This window comes from Lepisma saccharinum, chromosome 3 (assembly GCF_977018435.1).
Source record: "Lepisma saccharinum chromosome 3, izLepSacc3.1, whole genome shotgun sequence".
NCBI lineage: Eukaryota > Metazoa > Arthropoda > Insecta > Zygentoma > Lepismatidae > Lepisma > Lepisma saccharinum.
This window is the reverse complement of record NC_139231.1, coordinates 120,313,456-120,340,775: the sequence shown is the minus strand read 5'-3', so window position 1 is coordinate 120,340,775 and position 27,320 is coordinate 120,313,456. Positions and strand designations below refer to the sequence as shown.

Below are 27,320 nucleotides of genomic sequence, written 5' to 3'. Positions count from 1 at the left end.
TTAACGTAACTAATGCACAATGTGTTCGTGGCCCCACGTTCTGTGCGCCAAATTATTGACCCGGTCGTGCCAGATTCAACTATAGCATATTAATATCCATAAGAATAGATTTATCTCAATACAAATTGAGAATGAGTAACATGAGACTGTATATCGGTATGCACGTGATACCTCCCAGGGCACGGGAAAACATTAAGATTTGCAGTAAATTAACAAACTCAGGACTTACGTGTTAACATCTAGGTTCAGAATATATTTATCTTGATTATGCGATTAAGAACAACATTTTACATCATAACGAAATGCACTAAAAATCATAGTAACAGCAGCACAAAAATTATCACATGAACTTCCATTAATCTCGTAACTTCTATTCTCAGATTCATATCTATCAGGCGGGATGATGTACTTCAGCAGACTGTTCATACGTCCGGGAAGGACATGTCAGAGTGTTTTGTCGATTTATGCAGTGTTGCAACCTCGTTCACCGGAATATATCTACTTTCATGCCCGGATTTGAAATTATGCCAATACGTCGCAAACCATTGACGTTAGCCTCAAAAACCATTGACGTTAGCCCCAAAAAACCATTCACGTTAGCCCCAAAAACCATTTTCCGTTAGGTTAAGTTAGGTTAGGCAAGCATAGTTAAAAAAAAATTAAAAATACTCGACACGTCATGTTCTAGTGAAAACACGGCGAGGCTGAAACACTGGCTACGGGGTTGCATCATCTTAACACCCGGAACATTGCACTCTCGTGCAGAAAGCAAATGGCGGGAGCAGAAATAGCATGTCGGACAGAGATTTTTCGCAGAAAACAACATGCATTCACATTAAAATGGATCAAATCTACATTCAGGAACTTCCACAACGCTAAAGAAAATGATTTCCGTAAGTACTTTCTCCTGTAAATGTGAAGGAAATTTGAAGGAATCAGTTTCCCTCATACGATAATGTTACCCGAGAAAGAAACGAAATAAACTATGTTTTTTTAATGTAACGTAACCCTACCATAAGAACAATAGCTCCACGGAAGATGCCATTTTCCCAACATGAAGAAATCAACAGGCAAGACAAGGTATAGTTCTCTTAGCTAAAATATTAATTTTTCTTTGTTTTATGCTAATGGGACCTAACCTAACCTCGTAGGCATTCCTCGTCTGGTGTCAGCAAGATTGTTGTGCGTAAAGGAAGACCAAACGAATTATGGAAGAAAGATGGTTCCGAATTGCTGTGTATGGACAATCATCGTCGTAAATTGCAAGGTTAATTTACAAGTTCTACACGTAAATGTACAATTTTAACAAGTGACTGCCAAATATGAACTACACTGAACGAAATGTTATAGAAATTTGAGAGTGATCCTGTATTGTAAACGCATACCCAAGAGTGATTTTCCTGGAGACAATGTACTTAAATATACAACATAGATTAGGACCTACAAATTTTTAAATGTAGGAGTATGTATTCTAAGATTTCTCAATCTGTCCCAGAAAATTGATTGATGTTATGGTGGGCCTCTGTGTCTATTTTCGTTCTTTTTTTTGTATGTGCATACATATACTTACAGTATATATGTTCATAAATGCTAAGAAAATATTTTCTTCTCTTGAGGACTGAAGGTTATGTAAAGTGGTCTAAAAGAGTTCAATTTACATCCTGGAAAATACTACATCTTTCTGCAAAATCTGGAAATGTCAGGGAAAATTAAATTAGAGAATACCTGGTAACCATGTAATTTGTATATTCTGCAATTCACATAGAATTTTTTAATTCAAAATCCTGGGATGAAATTGGACAAGTGTCTTACAAGAGGATGTCATGCTAGAGAGATATCTAACCAGTAGCGTACGCAGAATTTCAATGGGGGGGGGCTGTTATTTCTAAAGTTTTCTCCAAATTCACATTACCATTGTTTTATTATACTTTAATTAAATAATAATAATCATAATTGGTACTAGTTTACTATTGTTGTGACAGATTTCTTCATTTCTACAGAACAAAGTACTTACCATAATAAGTTCGAAGGTGTTTTGTGTGATGTGGGAATGTATGATAGGGGAAATTCATGTTCATTGTAGAAAATTAATTCTCCGACGGACAATAGCCTTTGGCGCGTACCCCTTCGTACATCTTCACGCATCGTGATTGTGTATTGTTCATGTTCATTGGGTATCCATTGTTTCGAACTGTCTGTGTTTGCAACGAAAGTTAGAAACATGACGTGTCGTGGATGCGTGGTGAAATTCGTACTGGGTGTGGAAGATCCAGTGGATTTTTTAATTTCATTGAAAACGGGATCGTGAAGAAAGGAAAGGAATGTCGAAAATGTGGCAGTGAATGTATGCTACCCGTTAGAAAGAATGGGCTGTGGGTATATGGCGTGTCGTGGATGTGTGGTGATATTCAGGTAAGTTTTCCGTATCTTGGAAACGGATTTGTTCAAATATAAAAGTTTGGGGGCAGGTGACTCCAGCCAATTTCTTTCATGCCTTTAACAGGGACTCTATAGAGAAAGCCGGGGAGCCAGAGCAGAATGGAGGCGGGGCCGCGTTAGCGGTAGGTCAATTACCCGGAATCGGTGGGAAATTTGGACTCAAATATTTCAAACTAAAATATTTTTTTTAGTTTATATTTCCCACCGATAGAACCATGAAACATTACAATTTTCTTCGTAAAAAAAATGGATCAGATGAGCTTTGTTCACAGGTATTTCTTTGGTTCCGATGGTTGAAACACTGCATAACGAATGAAAATCAATAAAATGCAAGCACGACGCGCGATTATGTAGGAAGGTGTACGTGCCATATTGTGTCTCAGGCAAGTGAAAACGAAGGATAATAAGTTTTTACCCATAAATATAGTATTTATGAAAGGGATTGAACGAAATTAATTTCTAGTCATTCGATTTTGACAAATTTTAGGAGCATTTTTTGTTTTTTTTGAAATAATCGTCTAGTCAACGAGGTGAGACATTTTAAGTGTGAAGAAAATCCATAAAAGCATGAAAATAGATTAAAATAAATTGAAATAATCAAAGTATGGAACTCATCCAAGGAGCTGCGGTGGTCTGGTCGGAAGGGTGTCTGACAACCATGTGGGAGATCAGGGTTCGATAACTAGTTGGAAGTGCTTTCCTCTTCTTCACTATGTACCACTCTGTGTAGTAGAAAGTTTAAAAAAGTGTGTAAATGTAACTTATGACGAACACCAGTATAGAATTATATAATATGTTTTGTTCTCATTATGATAGCCTCGAATTAATTATATTGATTTGAATTTTTTTTTTTCATCAGGTTTTCTTAACTTTTAATCTTCAGTAACATCGATAATTTGATCAAAGATGTGGTAATAGAACTGTCTGTATTTACCAGAAGAAAGTTTTCACCATACAAACAGCTTTTGGAAATATAAGGTGAGTTATGTGCAACGTTATCTACATGCATAAGTGTTGTAAAAATTCTCAAATTTAAACCACATTTTTAGTTTAAAGTGGAAATGTTCAATATTCGCCTGTGTTGCAGACTTGCTTACAGATTCCAACAGCCAACTACTGAATGATAACTTTTGCCGCTTACATGTGCCTGTTCTGCATTTTATGAATTTATTAAATGTCTACATGTATGATGTGTAAGGAACCCTTGTACTGTGTTCCACATAATAACAATTTTTTAATTGGATATTTCTTCTTCTTGTTTTATAAAGTGCCATTTTGGTTGCAGTTTTGTTACAAGTATGAGGGATGCTTTTAGAATACTGTAAATAATTTTGGAAGTAAGCTTTATGTTTCGAAAAATTAATTCATGAGTTTTGAAGATGCAGAAAGTATTAATTTGCAAGGAATTGTGTTGGTCAAGTGACTGTGCTCTTAAATTGCCACTGTCTGAAGCATTATTTTCATATGAAAAACATTGTTGACTTACTAAGATGATATCAACCCTAACCTACTTAAAACAGAGAGATAGTAACATTGCAAGTGTGTAGGATCATGATTATCTTGCTTAGTGCACCAAACCTTACTTTCCTAACCTACTTACACAAACATGGCAGCAGTATAGAGTAAAATGGTCTGGAAAAAAGGAAGAATAAATTCTCGAATGCTCCGAAACTGTCCAGAATTGACCTGATCGATAGCTCGAGAGCGTTTATTCATCGCCAGGAAGTCTTCAAGTCTTACTTCAATCAGAAAACTTGTTCTGTATATACTTATAGACACGCATAGAATTTAATTTGTGCCAGCCCCCTGTTGCGGAGTGGTTAGCACATCGTGCCAGGGGTCCCAGGTTCGAATCCTGGCCTGGGCATGGATATTTGTGAGTGTCCATTCATCAATTTCATCGTATCACTCATCCCCATCTTTGCAAATTAGCCAAAGTAAAATATAGCAAATCAAATTAAAATTTAATTTGTGCTATTTTGTAGCCCATTCCTAATTAATTTTAAAGATTTCAAGACCTTATTTATATGAAAAACTGGTTTCAGTGCCTACGAGTGAAGAAGCATAGCTACTAACTGGAATCTACTGGGCTACCCAGAGGTCTGTGGGATTTGGTGTATTTCTGTCTGGAAAATTGACTTTCTGATTACAAAGTTTATTAACAATAATTATCAATGGAAGTGCTGATAACTTTATTGAACCGTTTTTTTTTAGATGTGATTAATATGATATTTATATGCTACATTTTTTTTGTTTCCTAGAATTGAACATCATGCCAAAACCTAAAAAGAAAATGCAAGAGTCATCTTCCAACAGCGACTCTGAAAATTCGGAAGATAGTGTGTCTATTATGAATGGAAGTGATGTGAAAATAAGACGAACATTTGAAAATCTGAGGGTCGAACCAAGTCCAAGCGAGATTAAGCATCGTAAAAAACTGTATCCAGGTGGGTGAATAAATTACATAACATTACGTGTCTGCACTTGTGTGCATGTTGTTTGAGATTTACAGGTAAAGGGGGGGGGGGGGGCATGTCTCATGTGAAGTAGGGATATGTCTCCATCTGGTGACTTTTTTTTTTCTTGTTTCTTTTCGCTGGCACATTTGCAAACCCATTAAATGCTTGCCTTTGGATCTTACCATTGAAGTTGCTGGGTTCGTCGTCATGATTAGCCAGAAGTGGCAGATAAGTGATGCTTTAATAATGAAAATACTAATCAAAGCTACACATTACTTCTTGTTTATTTTCAGGGGGAGAGTGCCTGTACATTGAATTGGTTTTATTATTATGTTCTGGGACTGGTAGCAGGCAACTTTTTTTATTAGGACTGAGCCGGTACTGAATGCCAATGTATCAGTATCGGGAATTATCGGTTGGAATTCATCTACCGGTACCAACCGGTAATTTTCCGCCATTTTGCTCTTTCAGGGGGTCTGCAAAAATATCGTGTGACACTTTTGCGAAGACTAATTATCCTGTAAATTATACAAAATTCAGTAATATCAATTTTGATATTCGGATGTAATTCTTGAATATTCTAAAGCAAATTTCTTGGTAATTTAATGCACATAATTGGGGAAGAGTATTTACACACCAATATTGATCAATATTTTGAACCAATTTTAATTATTGCCTTTTTCAAGTATCGGTATCTGTGGGAATCTGCACGAGTATCGGCTCAGCCCTATTTTTTTATTCAAATATGAGCTGTAGTATCTATATTAATGATGGTCCAATAATTTAATTTCCTATCCGAATATAGGATATTCTGATATCTGTATATCCAAATTAACCAGGTAACAATGTTATTCAAATTTTTTGGATTATCCAGATATTTGGTCTAGGAATTAATTCGTGCGGTTGTTACACACACATTGAAGCTGTAGTTCAAACACAAAATACATAAATACCTTAAGAAAAATATTGTCCATCGCGAGCCACCACTTTCGCCCATCTGTCAGGCAAGTTACGGATTCAGTGGCGAAAGAAGTCCTCATGCTTTGAAGCGATCCAGTCAGAGACCAATTTTTCGATATCTTCTGAAGAAGTGAACCGCTGTCCAATCAAATGGTTATTCATGCAATCGAACAAGTAGCAGTCCGAAGGAGCAACGTCTGGTGAATACGGCGGGGGTAAAACTTCCCATCCGACATTTTCTAAATAGGTTTTGACCGGTTTTGCGACATGTGGGTGAGCGTTATCATGTTGAAAATAAGTTTATCATGTCTGTTCTCCCATTGTGGTAGTTTCCTGGCCAGAGCTTGCTTCAAACGCATTAATTGTCATTGATAACATTCTCCATTAATAGTTTCATCCGGTTGCAGCAGCTCATAGTACACCACACCTTTCATATTCTACCATATGCACAGCATAACCTTTGCACAATGAATATCTCGTTTCGGTTGTGATGGACCTGGTTCACCTGGCTTCACCCAGGCTTTTTTTTGTTTCGGGTTCTCGTAATGGATCCATTTCTCATCGCCAGTAACAATGCGATGCAAAAAACCCTTTCTTTTCTGTCTTTGAAGCAGCAATTCGCAAATGGTTTTTCGTCTTTCAACGTCTCTGTCTTTCAATTCATGTGGAACCCAATGTGACATCTTTTGAAACATTCCCATTTCTTTGAGGCGTTTGGAAACTGTTGTTTGATCAACGCCTAATGCTTCTGCAACGCCTAATGCTTCTGCAAGTTCTTCCTGCGTTTGACACGAATCCTGATCGAGCAATGCTCTCAATTCTTCGTCTTCAAATTTTTTTGGCTGTCCAGGTCGCTCTTGGTCTTCCAGGCCGAAATCACCACTTCTAAACCGTGCAAACCACTTCTGACACGTTCGCTCAGCTAGTGCATGGTCACCATACACTTCCACCAAAATACAATGACTTTCGGTAGCACTTTTCTGCATGTTAAAGTAATGAAGCAGAACACCCCACAAAAACACTTTATCTGGCACAAACTGCGCCATGTTCAGTTGACTACAAAATGCTGTTGTTGACGCGTCAATCAACTGCCCTATACTACGAACGATGCTCGCTGACAGGAGTTTTCAACGCATGTGTGGATACACGGAACTGTGGGACGATACGCTCGTTACGCCATCTCTTGTCCAGGCGCACGAATTAATTCCTAGACCATATATTTGGAAGTCCAAGTTATCTGTTGGATCTGAAACAGATATTGGATAATTTGAAATCTGGATATCCGTTATCTAGATTTTGTGGCTATCCCTAATCTACACTCGTTTCTCCTTGAAAGCTTGTTCAGTGGCATTCTGTAATGTTGCAGGAGGGTGCTGAATAACACATTGTGTGTCAAAAGTTGCTACATACTCCTGCTTGAAATTTAATCACCAATACTTTTCTGGAGTCCAGGTGTCTTGTGGATACTAAATATCCTTGAAATTGTGCAAAGTTTGGTATTTTCCTTATTTTTGTAAATACTTTGTGGAGAGAGGTGCAGATTTTGTGATTAAATTATTATCTCTTGTGAATTTGTGAATACTTGAAAGAAAAACTGGTAGATGGTGAAACTATCAAGAGGCGTGGCATGTATGTAGCCGATGTTACCACAGGTAACAACAGCAAAATGTGAAGAATTAAAAAGTTGTTTCAATAAAATGACAACATTGTTAAATGCGTTAATGAACACCGTTGCCGTCAAGTAGATATTGCCTAGGACATTTTTTCTGCAGTCGACAGAAGGGAAGACTGAGGCCGTTCCGCTACCCTGAAGAAGCAACAAGGGAGAAGAGGGCACCAATGCAAGGGAAGAGCGAGCAGGGAAGGACTTTGGGGCATAGTGTGCTATGGGGTAATTCTTATGCCTGTTAAGGGGCCCTGTTGCTGTTTAAACCTACCGGATCATCCAGTGTTGTTACATTGGATTGGCAGAAAAGAGTTAAATCCCACCTAAAATAGGAATTTCATTTCTGTGAAGCAACTGGATTTAGACTGCAGAGCCAATGCTGGATTGAACTACCACTGATACCAGGACGAAAATACAGTTCCTTGGTGTGATTCGTGATTTGGACAGACCTTGCTCCAAAATACTAAGTTGGCAACAGTAGTGCGTACAGCTGAGCTTCCCCTCCGCAAAGGAGCGGAGTTCTGTCGTCTGCTCAGTGATCATCATGCAAATGTCAAACTGATCCGAGAAAAGTGTCTTTCTTCTTCTTCCCCTTCGCACCTCATTGCAAAGAAACAGAGACAGATGAAGAATTGACAAGGATCTACCACATTGGTAACTGTCTCATGGGTGGTAGTTCTTTCTAGGAGTGTTTGTGGCTAAATGACTGTGCTGATTGTAAAGCAAGAACAAAATGAACCAATATCTAGCTCTAAGACATGTTTTTTTTTTTACCGGGGAGGGAGTGGGGTGATAACATCTAGCATAATTGTCATAATGATAGCCGGTAACACTTTTGAAAAAGTCATGCCACGCCACTGGAAACTATATATATATTCTGAACTATGTACATTCAATAGTTGCAATTTCAAGAATCAGTATTGGTTCAGCATAATTATTGCAGTATTTGATGCATTTGACTTGAATTATCAACTGGAATTTTAATTGCGTTATTACTTTTTCAGATGTAGAGCAGGTGGTTGAAGAACGTGTTGTTTGTACATCTTGTGGTGATCAGCTTGTGCCTGATATTATTCAGGGGAATGATGTATATGCACATCCAGCTTTGCAGGTTCTTCTCTGCAAGGTGGGTATTATTTGAAATTCATAATGCCAACATGGTGGAAATTAACTTGTTATATAAACACAAAATCCATGTGAAATGTACATATATTTGGGATGTGACAGATTAATCAGTACTCTTTATCAGTATCGGACGATATAGGCATGTTGGTTTGTCAGTAAAATTACATAATTTTACTGATCCGATATGTGCAATATTGGGCCATTTCGTTATAATTTTTATGGAAAAAAATAAGCCTCCATTCCGTCCTTTTTTTAAAATGTAAATGTCTAAATGTGCAACTTCTTTTGCATTGCAAAGGCTTCATCTGGTAACACATTTATTAAGGAGGTCAATGAATCATTAAGGTTCTCCAAGAACTATTTGATGTGTTATACTGGATCAGTAGAATATCAGTTATCAGTAAATTTTATATCGGTACTTTATTGGCATCAGCCAAAATTTCATACCAGTCCATCCCTAATATATATTAAGTGCTAGAAACATCTAGTGTAAATAAGTACTGCAACTACAATCTACCTCTGTCGTAAATTGTTACTCGGTAGGGTAGGCCCACAACTATTGTCCTAACCTCAAGTCATCAATATGAGTATGTGAAAACAGAAATGTATTTCAAAAGTATCATGGATTATGTGTTTATTTTTAATAAGGACTATGTAATTTTACCTTTTTTTTTCCTCCTCGTAGGTGTTAAAATCTTCGAGGCATTGCCAGCTAGACATGATTATGCCACTACTTCTTACACATAGCGTTTCCTTCCTTAAAATATGGAAGGGCAGGGAGAGGTAATTAATGGCTACTCGTAGGGGATGAAATAGGAAGGTGTTCATTCTTGGCAAAAGGAACGAACATACGCCTACGAATTTAAGTAGTCAAATTATAAAATGCCCATTTATTCCCACATATCTAATTACTTGTACAGCGATAGACAGATTCACATTTAGGTGCTAGGTAGGTATGATTTACCTGGGGTATTAAGAACCTTCTCCTGAATGGACGCTATTCCGTTGCCAGCTCTGATTCAACTGTTCACTCTCATGCCTCCTCTTTTCCTCAAAAACTCTCAATCATTTCCCTCTCTACGTCAACATCCTTACCACATCTTGCTCTCACACCATTCCGCATTCTACCTTGTGCTGACGGCAGGTGCGGCACGAGGGGTGGGCAAGCACCCACCCGAAAAAAAAAAAAAAAATAGGCATAAGTGTAGGAAAATATCAATGCTTCAATAAAAAAGGATATTCTTGTATTGACTTCGTACACGATTTTCTTATGAATATTGTCGATACTAGAAAGGCTCACAAATTCTTCTCTAAGAAGTTTCGCTGTTTTTGGATTTAGTTTACTAAGATAAAGAAATTCGATAGAAAATACATTCATGAATAATACTTGTCAATTTTATCTTATTTAAAACTTTATGATCCAGTTAACACTTCTGTAGCTTTCACGTTTTCCGAGGCAAGGAGTACAAAATCGTACAGAATAAAACAAATATCTAAAAACAACCAAACATGTAAATAAAAACACTATTTTCACGTTATTTTCATGTTGTATGAAAATAACTTCGATCCATGACAAGACATGACAATCCAAGCGATTTTGATAGTGCGATAATCCGTGGGTGCCAACTTCATATCAGTGGCAAAATCAGAAGGGAGGTAGGGGGCATTGTGCCCCAACTTTGGATAGAAATCAATACTAGGGGGCGAAGGTGGGGGGCAAACATTTAAGTAAAGAAAGCAAGACTAGCAGAATCTAAGAGTAGTAGGGCAATAGGATACTCAAGATGGAATTAGTTTTCACCCATTTCTTGCATTTTTCTTCCAGATGGCCAAGGGCACCTGCTGGGGGGGGGGGGGGAGGGGGCACAGAAAGCCAATTATCCCCTTCAATTCAAATTTTATACAAACAAATCACATTTCGTAAAATTTTCTTGCTAGTTTCGCTTACATTATCTGCTTTTCTTAGTCTTGTGGAGTTCAGAGCCATAGCTAGGGGCGGCTGTGGGAACCGAAAAATATAAATGTAATACAAATGTCATCCTGAAATTAATGCCTCCACCTTAATAACTCCTCACATTGTTACTCTTGTATCTCCTTCACTGACAAGGAGATACAATGAAACGAAGGGTGACTTAAATCGGAGAGAAATAGGGAGATTATATCAAGACTGACACAGGAAGTACAGAAGAATTGATAGAAAATCCTGAGCAGCAACAGATCTTTGAAGGACCAAAACCTGCCAACTGTTCTTTCAATATAGTCTCTTCACCTCCTATTTCTTGAATGAAGTGGACAGAGAATACAGGTGAGTAATTTGATTCGAAGAATTGACAAAGGATTCGCATGTGCGTGTGTGTGAGAGACACAAAAGGGGACACAAACTTAGGAAAAAGGGGTATGCAAAGAATAAACAAGAAAACGTACACCAGCTAAAAGAAATGGATAAAGAAATAAAAAATAAATCTGGAGAGAGGAAGAGAGAATGCATGACGGTGAAACTTTATCTACCGGGTGGTCCAAAAGTTCCGGAATGGTCACATATCGTGAGAAATACACATCGAATTGGAAAACAAAAAAATACGTGTTTAATAAGGGAAAGAAAGCTATTCAATGATGTCACACTTGATTCCCCACCCCTGCCCCCTGGGGGTGGGGCAGGGGGCAACTCTGAAATTTTAAATGGAAACCCCCATTTTGTATTGTAGAATCGGAAAAAGGACTTCATTCCGAGTCCAACGAGCTATAAACCATCATCCTAGCTCAATTAGGAACTGATTTTAAATTTTCCGGAATCTGCACGTCAAGACCTTTCTATAGAGTATATGGTATAACAAAAGGAAGACCAAAAGAAAGACGATGTTGAAAAAGAACTAAGAAATATTACAATTCAAAATCAGAGGAAAGGTGCTAACGTGGCATGATTGGAAAGAATGAGGAACGAGGAAGTGTAAGCGTCCACGCATACTACACACTAATATACAAATACATATACTCTATTGAATTATTTTGAGTTTTATGAAATTTTCAATTTTTTTCCTACTTTTTTCTTTCCAAAATTTGAAATCGCCATATCTCCGTTCCTAATTGAGCTAGGAGGATGGTTGATAGCTCGTTGGACTCTGAATGAAGTCCTCTTTCAGATTCTACAATACTAAAAAAGGGGGTTTCCATTTAAAATTTCAGAGTTGCACCCCACCCCACCCCCAGGGGGCAGGGGTGAGGAATCAAGTGTGATATCATTGAATAGCTTTCTTTCACTTATTAAACATGTATTTTTTCGTTTTCTGATTCGATGTGTATTTCTCACGATATGTGACCGTTCCGCGACTTTTCTAACCACCCGGTATATACATGTATTTGTATATTAGTGTGTAGTATGTGTGGACGCTTACACTTCCTCGTTCCTAATTCTTTCCAATCATGCCACGTTAGCACCTTTCCTCTGATTTTGAATTGTAATATTTCTTAGTTCTTTTTCAACATCGTCTTTCTTTTGGTCTTCCTTTTGTTATGGTGGTCCAATTGGTAGGACATCTGACTGATATCCAGGGAACAGAGGTTGATTCTTGGTAGGAGGATTGTAGGGTTATCATCTCTGTCAAGCCAGCTCTGTCTCTCACCAATGTGTACTTTGGAGAACCCTGTGGGGGTAAAGGTGACCTGCCTGTTGTGCTGAGCATTTCCACATTCCAGATATGCTTTCATAGCATGTGTATAGCACAGCTTCACTTTTTTGTGTATGTATAAATCCACCTTCCAGAATTTTGTATTTTTTTTACTCCCATCTAATTTGCTTTTTATCTTTTTAATACTTAGTTCCATCTGGAAGTTTCATATTTTTTGCGTTCTTAACTATGTTGCTTTTAATATCCAGGTTTTGTTTAAGTTATAACATTAATTTACTACTATATCCAATCTGTTTTTGCCATCAGTGAATATACAGGGTGTCATTTTAATGGTGCCCACGGACCACAGAAACATATAGAGTACATCAAAACAAACAAATTTTCTCCATAACATTTTTCTCCTTGATGCGTCATTTCGGCGTTACAGTCGTTCAAAAAAACCCATTTAGCTGCCTGAATGCTGGCAACCCAACACAACCTTTGATCGCATTTGTGATGCCATTTCCTGTCATGAAGCGGTGCACGCCAGGAACACACATATTCTTTGATAAATGACGTAAGCTACAACCAGCCACATTAGGTACCGTAAAACAAAGTAAGAAAATGCATCCAATAACCCAACGGGAAGTGAACCAACGATACGAAAGATGGTAGAGAAACAACGTATTTAAAAGGAATAAGTTAAATCGGATTTTGTCTCTTAGCCTTATCACCACACTGCACAGAAAGCCCATATGTTGAACAACAGATTTATTTTGCAAAAGGAAATAAAGAATACATAGTACACGAATACTACAGCTTTACGACTACCAACAGCCAGCCCACTTCGAAACACGGATTGCACACAAACATCGTGCACCGCTCACAGTCTGTACAGCAATTGTCTGGCGTGAATCACTCGACCCTGCCGTCAGCTGTTGCCACTTGGCAGTGCTGCCCTCACACAATGGCGGAATTTACATGTACTACACATCTTATGGTCATATCCTACATGTCAAATATTTGCAAATCTCGTTTCCAAGTTGACAGTTTAGTTTATCCACTTCATCCGTCTGATACTAGTTGTCTGTGACACACTGAACAGTTGACAAAATAAAAATGAAGGAACTCAAAATTCCAAAGGTAAGTAACACATAATATTCAGGGCATTATGAGGCAAGTGGCAAAAATGTTTGAAAGTACAGGGATATAAGTAGTAGTAAAACAAACTCTCCTACGACTGTGTTTATCTACGCACTGCATACACATGTAATACTGTAGTTTGCAACTGTGAACATGGCAGTATATTCGCTACTGATTCATCATTAGGTTGTTACTGTTGTGCATGTTTTAACCATAATGTAGCAACGTGATACTTCCGTTATCAGCAGCACAATACCACAGTGCATGTATCAGGACACAAACCTGTAGATATCAACCTTGCAACGAGATTTGCAAATATTTGACGTAGTTTGGGCGTGAACAGCCACATGTAAGCTGTAAGTCCAATAAAATTTGTTGTTGATGATATTCGACATGTAGACTGAGATACAATCTGATATTACCACTTCATTTTGAATACGATTTCTACCATTTTTTGTATCGTTGGTCCACTTCCCTTAACCCTTCCCCTGGGATTGATTACTGCTGGGCTTCTGGCGCAGGTAGGACATGATACCCTGGATGTTCAGTCTATTGGACCTGTTCCTCGCTTCGTTTTACAGCTAATAATGTGATTGGTAGTCTGTCTTTTTTCACAAAATTTGTGTGTTCCTTGCAACACTGCCGTGCGCTGCTTCACCGCAGGACATGACATCACAGATCCGATCAAATGTTGTGTTGGGTTTCCATAATTCAGGTGGAAAAAAGGGCTATTTTTTTTAACGACTGTAACGCTGAAACTAAGCATCAACGAGAAATATGTTACGGAGAAAAGTTGTTTGTGTTGATGTCCTCTATACGTTTCTGTGGTCCATGGGTGCCATTAAAATGACACCCTGTGTGAATAAGCTAATTTCCATGGGTAGAAGAAAATCACAAAATGCAGACTGCTTTTTGTTTGAGATTCAGTTTTAACAACCACAACCTTAGCTTGGAACAATCTGGGCAGATCATCACAAGACATTCTTGCTGTGTATACATCATGCAGAAGTTAACAGTGTTTTTCTGTGTTGAAGGATTGTTGATCTCGAAGAACCATGTTTAACCTTTAGCCGCCTGACTCAATATTTAGACCAGCAGCACACGGCAGCAATTAATGTGCAATTTCTCAAAAACTATACACGATATTTCAGTTCTGTCTTTTCATCTTTAGTATACATACAATGGTATGACACTTGAATTACAAAACAATACATCCATTGTTACTACTAATAACAAGCGAAGTTTGAAAATGTTCTGTTTCCCTTTGTTACCACCATATTATTATGGGAAAGATTTCTAAAAGAGCGTATGACAATTAAACTAATGCATTTTTTGGAAAAAAAAACAACAACCTACAAGCCAGAATGAGTAAAGAGCAACATTTTAAGCAACGTCAGACAATTAAGGGTTCAGGGGGGACGCAGGGGCAAAGGCTTGATTGTTGAAATTTGCCCCGACCACATGTTAGCACATCTCAACAATGATCACATCAATTCTTGGAGACATATACACTGTATTTCAGTTCTGTCTTTTTTGTTCAGTAGTTTACGTATAAAAGTGTTATACACTTGAATTACAAAACAATACATACATTGTTACTATTATTAACAAGTGCCATTTGAAAAAAACCTTTGTTTCTCTTTTGTTACTATGGGATAAATTGAAAATAATAGGTAGGGACATTGAATTTTCGCGATGCGCGAAATCGCGAAATGTGAAAAAAAAGATGCAATTTTGAACATTCTGCACATAACTACACCCCAAATGATGAAATATGCATGAGTTTTATTCGAGAAGTAATGCGAAATGTGTGCTTTTCCACGAAATGAACGTTTTTTTGCGAAATAACTGTGAAATATCATCAAATTAAGTAGAAAACGTGCAAAAACTGGCAATCGAGGTTGTGCACGCAAACTGTCGATTTGTAACGAACCGTTTGCCTAAAGTTGCCTACCACTTGCAGCTGAAGAACATTTTATCTTCGATCAGATAAGGAAGATGCTGCAAATTGGGCTTTCCCAATTTCTTCCTTTTTTTTGAGTGCAATTACCATTGGCGGCGATTTTGGGGGGGGGGAGGGTGCGGCGTCCCCACTTTCTTTGCCCCTGCACTAAACCTTATCTAGCAAGAAAACTAAACTATCCTTGCCCCACCCAATCGCCGCTACTGGCAATTACAGTTGAAATCTAAGTACTTGTGTATGTGTACAGTATATAAAAATATATCAATTTATAGCTCTTTTGTATGTTGTTTCCTCTCATGATGAAAAAGTGTGTGCCAATTTTTTTTTTTTTTCCACCGCTGGTATATGCCGCTGATCTTACATTTTATTTACCGCTCTCCTCAGTTTTTATTTACCATAAATTTGTCTCCCTAATAATAGGCTATAACTGCTGAACTACTTTACTCTGATAAACTTCCTTTTCATTTTTCCACGCAAATTTTCTTCGCAATCGATTTCGCCACCCATCTGGTGGCTTCGTCTAGCTTATCAGAGTAAATTACCTATCTCCGCAAACCGCCAAACAGATATCTTTAGATACAATGCTGAACTACTGCATATTTGTGAACAATTTAAATTCTAAATATAAGAATGGGAGGAAGCAACATTTTAAGTAATATCTGAAAATGAAGGGTCCAAAGGGGGGGGGGGAGTGAGGTGCAAATGCTCGAAGTTCAAAATTGTCCATAATTATGCAAAATTTCCGAAGCCTGTAATTTCCGCTTTTTTTTCCCGCCAAAGTTGGCGACACATGCATTACATATCCTCATAGAGTGGTCTTTTGTTGTGTTTCCGTCCAAATGTGGTCCATCCAGCTTCCATTGGGTCAAAATTTCGGACTTTGTCCCAAAACTGGCAACACTGCCACAATGTAATTATTTTTTTCACTCAAGAGGTGTCAGTCTGGTTTCAACGAAACTCTTTACAGTTGTATGTATCACCGCTACATGCATTTTTTTTCATTCACTTCGGTCTATTTAGGAGGAGGGGTAGGGGCATGCTGTATCATAACTTTTTTTATTAAAAAATCAACTTTCTTCTTCATTTAACACTTAATTATTGTGAGGCAAAAAAAGGTAAAGTGCTCCCCTGTGCTTAGCACCATGCTATGAAGGCGTATAGGAGGCACAATGTATAAATTTTACCCCCGCTAAAAGCCCTGTCTTTAAGAACGAAAAGAAAATAAATTTCATATTTGTATGACAATTAGTTCTTCAGTTACGATTTTCTTTGTACTTCGCGGCAAGTTTGAAAAGCATGTGCTTGAAAATGCGTCGGTGTGAACGAGAATGAAGGCATGCAAGAGGTCCGGCGGCTTAAGGTTAATAGTTATAGACCAAGGTGAATACTAATTTATATACAAGGTGATTCAAAAGTAATCATGTAAAATAAAATCTTGTTTATTCCGATATGATATAACACACCTTAACCATATTGACTGAAATGAAAATTCAAATATCCAAGTTTCTTACCTCATCATTACAAGTCCTCGTTGTGGGCACCATTAGTGACACAGCAGACATTAAGACAGTAGTTAAGTTCTGCCCAGACACATCCAAGCATATCCTCAGAAAATAGACTCCACTTCTTTAGTTCGTCAAGGTTTCGTGTGGCATAGGAGGCAGGTCCACTGTATCCTTGATGTATCGCCACCCTCCCCCCGCAAGAATGAAATCACTGCACTGTCAGATAGACCATGTATGAGCAAATTCCAACACACAAGATGCTTTCTCTTGCTTCAATGTCACCATCTTGAGAGACTGCACCTCTAGTGGTCCTAATGACGTTTAGCTACACTACCTCACAAACAAAAACTTATGACCTTGCACCTTCATTTTCTTCCGTGATTGGCTGCTTACTGTTTTTAGTATATCACTAGAGGTTTTTCTTTTTGCACCATATCTTTCAAATCATTATAGTATGTTTATAATCGAGATATTTGATTTTTTATTTTTCAGATGTGTGCATCCTTTTATGGTGATGGACAGTTTTCAGTTGATGAAGATGGAACTGACAAATTTTGTCGATGGTGTGCACAAGGTGGGACACTCTACTGCTGCAGCAAGTGCAACTGTGCATTTTGTAAGGTAAATATATGCAGTGGTTCATTAGGTGGGATTGGTATACAAATAGTGCCATGCTAATTGGTGAATGAAGCAAAAAGAAATTTATTGGAAGGCATAAAATATAATTGTAGAATTATTTTCCTGTAGTTCACGGTTATTACAAGCATAAGAAAACAGTTTTTCATTGTGACATTTCAGGAGAACACACGCTCCCTTCATCAGACATTTATTTTCATTTTGACTAAGGATACAGTTATAACAATGGTTAGCAATTTTTTAAACACAAAGAATCCTTTATATAATGGATGTTGTCAATGTTACATTGTTGTAATATAGCAACTTAACTGTGAAAAGAAGCAGTCTGTTTTATTTTTATTTCAGATAAAAACATTTGATCACATTATTTTTATTTAAAATTATGAATCCCAAATATCATAAGGTAATTCAAAGTCATCATTGGTTTCACGAAGTCTCTTGATGTTTTCTCTTACATTAAATTTTAAAGATGGTGGCTTACTCCATTTGTGAAAAAGAAAACTCCATACTGGATCTATGTTACCATTTTCATTATTTAATTTATTCCAGTGTTCTTCTGCAATGAATGAAGCTTCCCAGACATTCAACTCTTTATTTCCCGTCAATCTTTTGTAAACCCTTCTCTTTTTAATCAAATGCTTCTCTTCGATGATGTGAGCTGACAAACCTGTTCTTGGGTTCATATTTGTAATGTCCAAATCATGTTCATGCTAAGGAAAATGGCAAGAAGGTGGCATGAACACGATTGTGTGTACCTAATCTTCAATAAATAACTATATGTATGAATTTGTAAGAAAAAGCTTTACTGAGCACAGTAATTATCTTTAAGGCCGTACTAAAGGCAATTTTGTGGTAATTTTTTGATAACAGATGGCAGCACCGTTTGCCATGGCAACCAAGGGCCATGTTGCCAGATCTCTGCCTAATCAAGGTAGATACATACAGGTTGGTCGATTAGAGTACTCGAAGTGAGATGACGCTATATTGGTTAGAGGTGAGTTAGTGGATTAAAAATAAATAGTAGTATATCAGGGAAATTGATAATCATGAGATTTTAGTTATATGTTCTTATTAGAGAAATAAGCAATATATCATGAGTGGAAGGTTCTAATAGTCAACATTTTAATATAAAATCCGTTGTTTTATAAGTATTTGTTGCAATATTTAGAACGTAGAGAAAGAAATACAATAATAAGTGTAGTAACGAGTGAGGACAGTAATTGAAACAATTGAAAACATTTTGTGAATTCGTTTGAAGCAAGTGCTCCGTTGACTGTACACTTCATTTTGTATGACAGTACTTTCTACCTTTGTTCGGAGATTGTATACTCTGTCCCGATTATCTCTGCTGCAGAAAGGTTGCACATAGCGGCAGAGTAAGGGGGGGGGGGGAGGAATCGAGTGTGCAGTGCGAAGCAGTACACAATGCTGCAAAAGCTGGTAACTACAGCGGCTTTCCTCCATTCCATGCAATCCCGTTGCGCGGAGATTTATTTTCGTTCGCTTGCTCCAGCGAAGTTATTTTCTTGTGTATGGAGTAACCATTCAAAATATTCTTGGGTAGGATGCAACGCAATGCACAGTGCTTTCATTGTTGAAACGTCATTGCAAGTTATTATTTTCAACACACCGTATTAGTAAAATGAAATTAGACATAAAACAGATCTTCAATTTTTTCCAATTATAAACATTGTTGAAAAATGCTTAAGATTAGTAATGTTAATTTTTCCACAAGGCCGTAAATTTCAGTTTGTTAATGTATTTTTCTTGCAGAATTCCAGTTTATACAAAAAAGTATTGAATTTTCTCAGGCTGACGATCTGACCAAATAATCTTTTAGGTTATAATATTTTCGGGTATATTAAAATCTTCAAAAGTTCTTATTTGCAATATTGGAAGAGAACTGAAGATAGAAATTTAAGCTCAAATTACTATACTATAAGGAAATTATTTATTTGGGAACCTTGAATTGATGTTTTAAGTCCTTTTTATGTAGAGATAGGCTAATCAGTACTGGACCTACAGTTTAAAGTGGGATCTGAGTCACTGTGCAATGTACCTCCTCCTCCACCATGTATTGAACCCCTTGATTACAATGCGATGACGTCACCACTATGCCATCGGGGGTGTCTTTATTTGAAATCCGGGAATAAAGGTAAACGAGCAGCAGAGTGATTATTTGTTCATTTCATATTATTTAAGTACAATTTTATACATGTTGCCTCCGCACAATGTCCAAAGTCCTGTTTCACAGTTCTTCACGACTTATACTGGTTTGTTCTGCAGCTGTCTTTGGAAGTAACAGTAATATTTTCTAGTAACAGTAACTGTAAACTACTTACGTTCTGAAATTAGTACCTGAAACTCAGTTATTTGTCCACATAACTAGTAACTAAATTGAAAGTTAGTTGTACACTCCTGCTTACATGAAGTGTCACTCGTTATAAGGTCGAACAGTTGAAGTAGTTTCCACTTGATCTGAACAGATGTGTACAGTTACTATTTTTTTTTTTTTTTTTGCATAGAAAGGAATTTTCTTCTGTTCCATTTTCACAATTTGTTGAATCATATGCCCGCCTGAAAGAATGGATGAATTAGTGAATATTGAAATCGTGAGACCATGAGAACAATCATATTTATTGCCAAGAACCAGAATGTATCTATTCCAAGCTTATTTTAATTAGAATAATTTCGACATAGGGCTTTATAATCTTCAACAGTCCTCATTGGTATACCACAGTTCAACAATAATTCTGAATAATATATTGTTTGCTCAACAAAAATACAATAAAATATTACTTTTCATCTTTAAGTAAAAGATGTGGATTTTATTGCATCTGTATTTACATAAAACTTAACTTAGTTATAATTATATGGGTGATTCATTTAGTTTAATTTACTACGCTTTTCTGCCATTTTTGTCTAATCGCGAAGATGAGAATGAGTGATAATATGATGAAACTTATGAAAGATCACATACAAAGAACATCCATGCTGGGATTCGAACCAGAGACTCCTAGCACCGTAACGTGCTGTGCTATCCACTCCAACAAGGAGATCAGCAGTTATAATTATATATGAAACTTAATGCTAAGTTGTTGATGGTCACCTGTGATGAAATGAATAGCACCCTTGCATTTCATGTTCTGAACCATGTCTTACAAGATACAGTCAACTCTCGATACAACGACCTTTCACGGTTCCCGGGAAAAGGGTCGTTATTTCGAAGGGGTCGTTATTGGAATTTGCACCAATTTTTAGCTTCAACGGAGCTGAAATGGACACGAAGATTCGTAGGAGACAGCAACACAATTTATCCTGCATAGTTATACAACCTGTAATGCACAGGACGCATGTCGTGAGAAGGAAAATAGAACACGAAAACGTTTAAAAAGAAAAAAGGATTTTAAATAATGTTAATTTCTTTTAATTGTGCACAGTCGTTGCTCTTCCCCAAAATTCTTACAATTCTAGTTCATGAGAAACTAGTTTGCAATGAGATCTACGAAAAGGAAAACAATCGTTTATTGCAAGCGAAACTCGAAGAATCTTGACACCAGTTACACTGACGCCAGCAAAAGTCAGAAGATAATCGGGCAGAATGAATGTTGGATTTTATACGGGTCTAATAGAGCATTGTACAGGATTAAATGGTAAGATAAAATCTCTTGGGAGAGACAACACAACCTTTCTTGACACCAGGCCAAAAAAGCGGGGCTGTAAATTTCGTTCTGGTTCGGCTGTGTAAAATACGTCGTCAAAAAAAGTCGCTCTTTCTTTGCTTCAACCAACTTCATATTCATCCCCCCACCCCATTTAAGTGATCAGGGCAAACTATTCCCTGACTTGCATCGAAATCCTGCCTGAAAAAGGAAACACGTTAGTACATATGTTTTTTTTTTGTTTGTTTGTCTGTCCCTGCCAATTCCCCTAAGGTTGTGTACTATTATATTTCAGTTATGTAGATCACACTTAAAATTACATACAGGTATCCAGTGTCAATTAGCCCAACAGCATAAACTGAACTCTAAACAAGTTTTGACACTTTCGCAAGTTCATTTTTCCGCGCAAAATTTATTTGCGATCGATTTCACCACCCGTCTGGAAGTGTTGTCTTCTCTTGCTGCGGGCGGCATGGTTCCTTCTTCCGTGAAAGGCAGAGAGTAAAAGGCTCGCATCAACTAGCATCGCCATGAACACAAGCGGAAGAAGATCGAACCACCCCGCCGCAAGATAAGAGTTATGGTCTCTTTTTCTTTTCTTTTTTTTTCAGAAAGCTGGAGAAGAGCGGAAGAAACTGGCTTGTCTTTTAACTCCTCGCTTTGTGTACGGTGTTCGAATTTCGTAATCATCAAAGCAAAACAGTCTTGTGAAGCTGCAGATTCAAAACAATGCCGTTTTTCTTCTGGATGAGTCATTGTGATTATTACCGTGGTTGATAAGGGCAAGCGATGTTTGCCACCTAGACAAAACACTGGCGCCGGGCAGTAGCAGTCTGGTTGAAAAGGAAGGGAGGGGGAAACAGGTGGTTGAACGAGTTTTAAAGGACATCGCACTGCACGTGTTGAAGAAGAGAAGTCTTATCAGTAAAGTGCTAATTTTCGAAGCAAGCCGCAGAAGGGAAAAAAAAGAAGGGTGGATCGAGCACTGCTTAACGTATTCCCATGCTGTCAATGAACACACGAGCAATGTTTCAGACACAGAACTTGAATAAAAAACAGCGCGTGCCTTGTACTGTATACGCATAAATACGGTATATATGTAGTACTTTTTTTTCTCTGTGTATCAAATTTTTACCTTTTTCAAACATTTTCACTAAGTGAGCAAACTTGAAGTATGCAATTATTGCAGTTGCGACGAAAATCAAAAGCAACATAATCGTCCAATACGTCAGTCCAGATGATACCTTTAATGGAGGCCATGGATGCATAATTCTTCCTCCTTACATGTATATATTTTTACCATGTCAAAAGTCGCATTAACAAAACAATAATTAAATATTGCTAGATAGTGAAACGGACAAAAAACACGTAATTTTATAAACATAGAACATCAATAAGTCTACTTGTCATTGGCAATATTCAGGCTTATTTTTATCAATTGTCAGTAGACAAGTCAGTCCAAGCGGAAGCGAATGGTGGGATGACACCTTTAATGGAGGCCATAGATGCATAATTCTACCTCCTTATATGTACATATATGTTAACCATGTAAAATATCGCATTACCAAAACAAAACAATAAATATTGCAAGAAAATTAAACAGACAAAAAACACGTAATTTTATAAACACAAAACACCAATAAGTCTACTCACTATTGGCAATATTCAGGCTTATTTTCATCAATTGTCAGTTTGTCCTTGATCAAATTCACTGGTCCCCCCCCCCACACACACACTGCTTCCCCCTCCCCACTACTTTCTGAAGAAGTCCACTATCGATGTCTGTTTCTTCTTAGACTCTTCTGCAAAGTCTTTCAGTTTGTAAAAGTGAGACCACATCTCTTCACTGGCGCCCCTGTGTTTCAGTATGCGTTCATACACATCCCCCGCTTTGAGAATTTCTTTGATGGTGGGGACATCTTCAGGCTCTTCAATTTCTTCCTCCCCCTCTTCATTGCTAGATTCCTGCTGCCCTCGGACTATATCCGCATCATCGAGGGTGCCCCAGACAGCAATGTCATTGTCCGCTGTTATGTACTGCTCGTACGTGCAGCCTGGGGCCAAACTCTGCCAAGTTTCTTCGTTGCATGGACGAGAGAAAGTCGGGGGGACAGATGCAGGCTCTGTCGATTGGGCAGGCTGGGGCTCCGCATCCACTGGCGGCAGGCTGTCTGAGTCTTTGGCGGCAGCGGAAGGCACACCGACGGCAGGTTCTTTGTCGACTCGTGGGACAAAGTGGGCGTGTCGGAAACATTTTGTAATAACTTCAGGCCTCACAGCCCTCCAACTGGCGACAATTCCTCCCATGGCCCTGAACACGTCCCACTTCTTGACTTCCTGGCCCATGTCAAGTTTCCACACCATACCCCGCACAAGCATCTCACGGTACTTCACCTTCACTTGTTGGATTATTCCCTGGTCCAGAGGCTGAAGCACGCTGGTGGTGTTCTTTGGTAAGAAAACCAGCTCGATGTTCCGGAGATTGTCGAGAGAAGGATGTGCGGGGCAATTGTCGACGAAGAGCACGACTTTCCTGTTTGCCGCACCCATCCTCGAGTCGAAACCTCGAAGCCACCTCGTAAAAACCCCCGAGGTCATCCATGCCTTCTTATTAAAATCATAATCACAAGGCAGGATGTTGCCCTTGAAACCTCGGGGTTTCTTGAACTTTCCAATCACGAGGGGCTTCATTTTATCGCTGCCGTCCATGTTGCAGCACAGAAGGACCGTGAGACGCTCTTTACTCCTCTTCGCACCCTTGCACTTATCCCCTTTCACGGCAAGAGTGCGATCTGGCATCAGATTGTAAAATATCCCCAGCTCATCAGCGTTGTACACATCTTGAGGCGGATAGCAGTTGAGGATGTTTTGTACCAATGGCAGCCACTCACTCACCGATTTCGGATCGACCGATGCACTTTCGCCGACGACTTTGTGGCTGGATATTCCGTGACGCACTTTGAAACGCTCCAGCCACCCACTTGAACATTTAAAGTTATCTATCCCCAACTTCAGGGCAAAGTCGTCGGCCTTCTTCTGCATCATTGGTCCATTAATAGGTATATTTTGAGCTCTATGCTGGCCAAACCACTCCAGCATAGCCTTTTCCAGGTTTGCATGCGCCGCGCCTTTCAAATTTTTCGATTTAACATTGTGACCTTCCTTCTGCACTGCGTTCACGATTTCATCTCTCATTTTGAGAATCGTGAAAAGCGTCGACTTCGGAATACCATGCCGCCGCGCAATCTCTGTCTTTGTGATTTTCTTTTCGTCCACTTCCTGAATGATCTCATACTTCTTGATAAGCATCAAGAATGTCCTCTTTCCACTCATTTTGCCGAAATCACAAATCCGTAATAAATAGCGTGGGTCGTCAAAAATCGTTCACAAAATCAAATCCAAAAATACAAACAAATCGAAATATAAAAAAGCGTAAGTCGTCAAAATAGCCGTAATCAAAACCAAGAGAAATCCAAAATCGTAATCCAAAACACAATGCACAAATCCAAGACGTAATAGCACAAGCACAAAGAGAGGGTAGCGTATCCAAGAGCAAGCGAAATCACAATGGCAAAACAAGCCTGGCGCGTAAGTAGCGACCGTCGCTGAGCTTGGGGGAGGGGATGACAGAGGTCAAGTGCTATTGGATATCACTCAAGCGTGGTGTGGTGGTGTCTATTTTTAGATCAGGCCTACTTGCGACCCGCAGAGCGCTCGTGAAGGGAAATGCAACACAGCGAATAAAATGAGTGCAAGAAACGTATTTTTTTTTCCACGGTTCCCGGGAAAAGGGTCGTTACTTCGAGAGGGTCGTTATACCCGGGGTCGTAGAATCGAGAGTTGACTGTATAACTAATCTAGAATAAAGTAATTGTAACTAAATTAGATACTTTTTAAAGCAAAAGTAAACTGAATTAATTTCTCAAGTGATTAACTTTGAATTACTTTTGAAAAGTAACTTTCCAAACACTGTTGATATCTTAGAGTTCAGCATTACTCAGATAAGAATTGTGAGAGAAGTTTTCTAAGATACAATAAGTTAATAATTACAATTAGAGTAAGATTCAAATCATTCAGGAAGGGACTACTAAAACTATATATTCGTGATATACGAATAAATTCAAATTAACATTTATGTTTCAATGTAACTTCACTCTCCTTCTTTCTCATCCTGTAGAACAGTATGTCGTTGTCTCAGAGATATGTATGCTTCTTGCATGTCTTGGAATCATTATCCCATTCAGAAAGCAATGAATATCCTAAGATTTTGGGCAAATACCCTTAAAAATTGGAACTAGAAAAAATTTCAAGGAATGTGTGCTATAACTTGACAGACCAAGACCAAACAAGTTATATCATTCCCATTATTTTCAGTTCCTCGAATATACCGTTCCCAATTGCTGACTACTTGCAACCAGATATTAACAAGTCTTGTAATATAATTTCCTGACTATATTTTGGACCCTTGATTTCTTGTAAACCATCACCATTCAACCATGTATCTGCATAATGTGTAAAGTTCAAACAATCCACACAGGCGATTTTGATTCCATAGAAGCATATCCACAAAGTACCACGGTATTGGGTTGCTATTGTTAGTCAAATCTGTTGTCCTTTTTACAAATTTCAAGGTACTCTTAGAAGACACGTCAAATACGTAGATGCTCAAATGTTCATCTGCAAAAGGAACAAATAAAAATATTGTTAATATGGTGTATGAGACTATGAACTGAACCAAGATAAAAAAACAAACAAACACATTTACATTACATTGTTACAACCTCAGACAAGTTGAGTTAATAATGAATTAAAAACTACTTAGAGATGTTGTGTAAGTGGATGTGAATATAATTGATATAAACTGCACCATAATGGTTAACGAATTGGTTCAGTTATAACAGAATTATTAAAGGTTTGATTCACGATATCAGTTCACTTCAGTGACTCAAATCTATCTTTACAGTGCATGTTAAATATGACTTGGACTTCAGTAGGTTATTGAATCAAATATTCATAACATAATGAGGACAAATTATGATTTCTCTGAAAATCAATCAATCTTACCCACAAATAAATGATTGGCCTTGGACTTGTAAAATATGTGGACTAGTAATCTTTACTAATCTATAATAATTTGAAAATTCTCAGTAAACATGCAAACTATTGTTTGGTAGACTGTTAAGACTTTACTCTTTTAGCTGTTATGGTGAACTTGTATACTTTAAATACATAAAGCATGAACCTTTTGGAAATGTTGCACTACCATTACAAGGCGTTCAAAATTGTGAAAGAACGAGAGAGCTGAAGAGTTTTATGCAGCTTACAAGACCAGTTTTCTGACCTGATTCTGTGAAAGAAGATAACAGAATGTTGGCCAGAACTTGCACAAAATTCGGGGATCTCACATTAAATCTATTCCAATCTAATCTAACTTTGCTTAACCTACTTAATGCATTTAACATTTGCAAGCTTTATGAACTGTGTTCAAGTTTCAAAAACAAAAAGGAGAAAAATCTTGTTTAAAACAGGTCAGAAACAACTCATTCCAACCATGTACAAGGGCAAAGTGAAACAATAATGAACAACTGATTTGTAATACAAATTTTGATGTACGTACATTTGTATAGCACCAGTGAAATTCGAAAATAATCTCACAGGAACGATAGTAGAGCATTTCGTGCAATATCGATTTAATGCTAGAATGTAATCTATATCAAGGTATTTCATGCTCTAGTAATAATCACAAAACTGTAATTATCTGCTTTATGAATAATTTAAAATAACATTCTCTTCTGATTTTACAATTGCAAAGAATTATCTATCAACTTCGTTTGTAAGGGAAAATGCATGCTGCGTTGAAAAGGTAGACAAGTTTAAGCGATATTCTCACAGAAATTATATCTGAAGGTATTTCCTCAAAATATAAATAAATCATACATTCTGCATCACTCTTGCATATTGCAAACGTTTTGCTTTTGATAAATTAAGCAAGAAGCATTTAAATATAAGACTTACCTTTGAGTGTTTTCCGATGTTCCTTTCTTCCAGCATGTACTGGATTCGTTATTCTCTGGTAACTTGGTTTAACTTTCACGATTTCAAAGCACTCGCATTGATCATATCGGTAGAAAACACGGAGTGAAATCTCGGCAACAGT

At 37.8% G+C, this 27,320-nt stretch overlaps 1 protein-coding gene across 5 annotated transcripts in view; it reads left to right on the top strand.

Annotated features, from left to right (window-relative positions):
* Positions 1–27,320, top strand: part of LOC145985371 (uncharacterized) — a 148,910-nt gene that overhangs the window by 10,119 nt on the left and 111,471 nt on the right. For all 5 annotated transcript variants that reach the window (XM_083119322.1, XM_083119323.1, XM_083119320.1 and 2 more), the window contains exons 2-5: positions 3,299–3,417; positions 4,701–4,886; positions 8,529–8,650; positions 17,358–17,486. In XM_083119322.1, the coding sequence (XP_082975448.1) occupies positions 4,712–4,886; positions 8,529–8,650; positions 17,358–17,486 (426 nt within the window). In that variant the 5' untranslated portion in view covers positions 3,299–3,417; positions 4,701–4,711. The remainder of the gene's footprint in view (positions 1–3,298; positions 3,418–4,700; positions 4,887–8,528; positions 8,651–17,357; positions 17,487–27,320) is intronic.